The sequence below is a fragment of the Rhagoletis zephyria genome, unplaced genomic scaffold, assembly GCF_001687245.7.
Source record: "Rhagoletis zephyria isolate East Lansing unplaced genomic scaffold, Rhagoletis_zephyria_1.1 Rzeph_scaffold_80500, whole genome shotgun sequence".
Taxonomy (NCBI): Eukaryota; Metazoa; Arthropoda; class Insecta; order Diptera; family Tephritidae; genus Rhagoletis; species Rhagoletis zephyria.
Genome location: NW_016237548.1, coordinates 1 through 1,107, shown reverse-complemented (window position 1 = coordinate 1,107; position 1,107 = coordinate 1). Strand labels below are relative to the sequence as shown.

Sequence of the window (1,107 nt, the reverse complement as noted above, 5' to 3'; positions counted from 1 at the left end):
TTTTTTTTTGTTATTGCTGATTATTCATGAATGTTGTAAGCTTGATTTAGCACTCACATTTTCAGTTTCACGTATACCTACATATTTACAATTGATTTCGTCGGCAAATGTAAAGAACAGTGCATTTATACGGAATGAAGAAACTATTTTTAAAAAATGCCAACAAAAAATATACACATATTTTGTGAAGTAAAATAAAGCAAGTATTTTAGTTTAACTCTAAAATGTGTTTTTTTGTATTACCCCGATTTGTTTTCGGCTCATTAATACCGGGTATGTGTATCTCCTTCTGTAGTTGCGCTTCCGGGAAAAGAAACTTTTTGCATTTTTCCGCCAAAGTTTTAAGGCCATTGGCAGCATGCTGACGCATTTTTACATCAGCATCTTCGTCGGCTTCGATTACCTTGAGAACGCGATAAATTGGCAATAGCATTTCTTCAAATTCCAGCAGACTATCGATGCCTGTCAGCAGTTCGCTTAGCACCAAGGTAGCAGCGCGCTTGGCAGGCAAGTATTTGCCAGTACTTAGCTCACAATCGACGAGGTTGAGTAGCTAAAACAAAACAAAAAAGAATTATTAAAATTATCTTTCCAGCGACACGCACACTACTCACTTCTTGGAAGAATTTTTGCACTTGATAGCATAGTATGCGCGCCAATTGCGCCAGATTGGAAAAGGACGACATACGGAATTCATTAAGTGGACTTCGCGCGCCATGCATAAAGCAATTCAGCAATGTATCTTTATATTTATAGCATAATGGACCTGAAACGGCAAGATTTTTAAACCACGCAAGCATAGAAATAATGTTACCTACCCAATTCTTGTCCCACTTTTAGCATCGCTTCTCCCACCACCAACCGATAATCGATTTGCGCCTGGTCGCTAAGGTACTCATCGGACAATGTTTCCAGCACCTCGGCTTCCATCACATGCACCAGACCAACGAACAGCCGTACGCAATTCAAGAATGTATATGATTCCCGATTCTTGAGGGTTGTTAGCGCTAGCGCTATGAGCAAGTGCGCATTGGCGAGCGTTACACTGTCACGCTGCCGCAACAAATCTAAAAACATTTGTATGCCATAGACCTGCATATGAGACTC

At 40.3% G+C, this 1,107-nt stretch overlaps 1 protein-coding gene across 1 annotated transcript; it reads right to left on the bottom strand.

Moving 5' to 3' along the window:
- Positions 1 to 164: 164 nt before the first annotated feature.
- LOC108357590 (transport and Golgi organization protein 6-like) lies at positions 165 to 1,101 on the bottom strand. Its single transcript, XM_017608663.1, has 3 exons — positions 819 to 1,101; positions 615 to 766; positions 165 to 553 (listed from the first exon to the last, which is right to left on the bottom strand). Exons 1-3 carry the CDS (start codon positions 1,096 to 1,098, stop codon positions 209 to 211), a joined length of 777 nt encoding a protein of 258 aa, XP_017464152.1. The 5' UTR covers positions 1,099 to 1,101; the 3' UTR covers positions 165 to 208.
- Between the last annotated feature and the right edge of the window lie 6 nt (positions 1,102 to 1,107).

What these genes read in the sequence shown, in the direction of transcription:
- LOC108357590 (XM_017608663.1), bottom strand. Translation starts at nt 1,098, where the DNA reads ATGCAGGTCTATGGCATACAAATGTTTTTAGATTTGTTGCGGCAGCGT. An exon ending in AAAAGTGGGACAAGAATTGG is followed by an intron (nt 767 to 818) that starts GTAGGTAACATT and finishes TTGCCGTTTCAG; the next exon opens with GTCCATTATGCTATAAATAT. An exon ending in TGCAAAAATTCTTCCAAGAA is followed by an intron (nt 554 to 614) that starts GTGAGTAGTGTG and finishes GTTTTGTTTTAG; the next exon opens with CTACTCAACCTCGTCGATTG.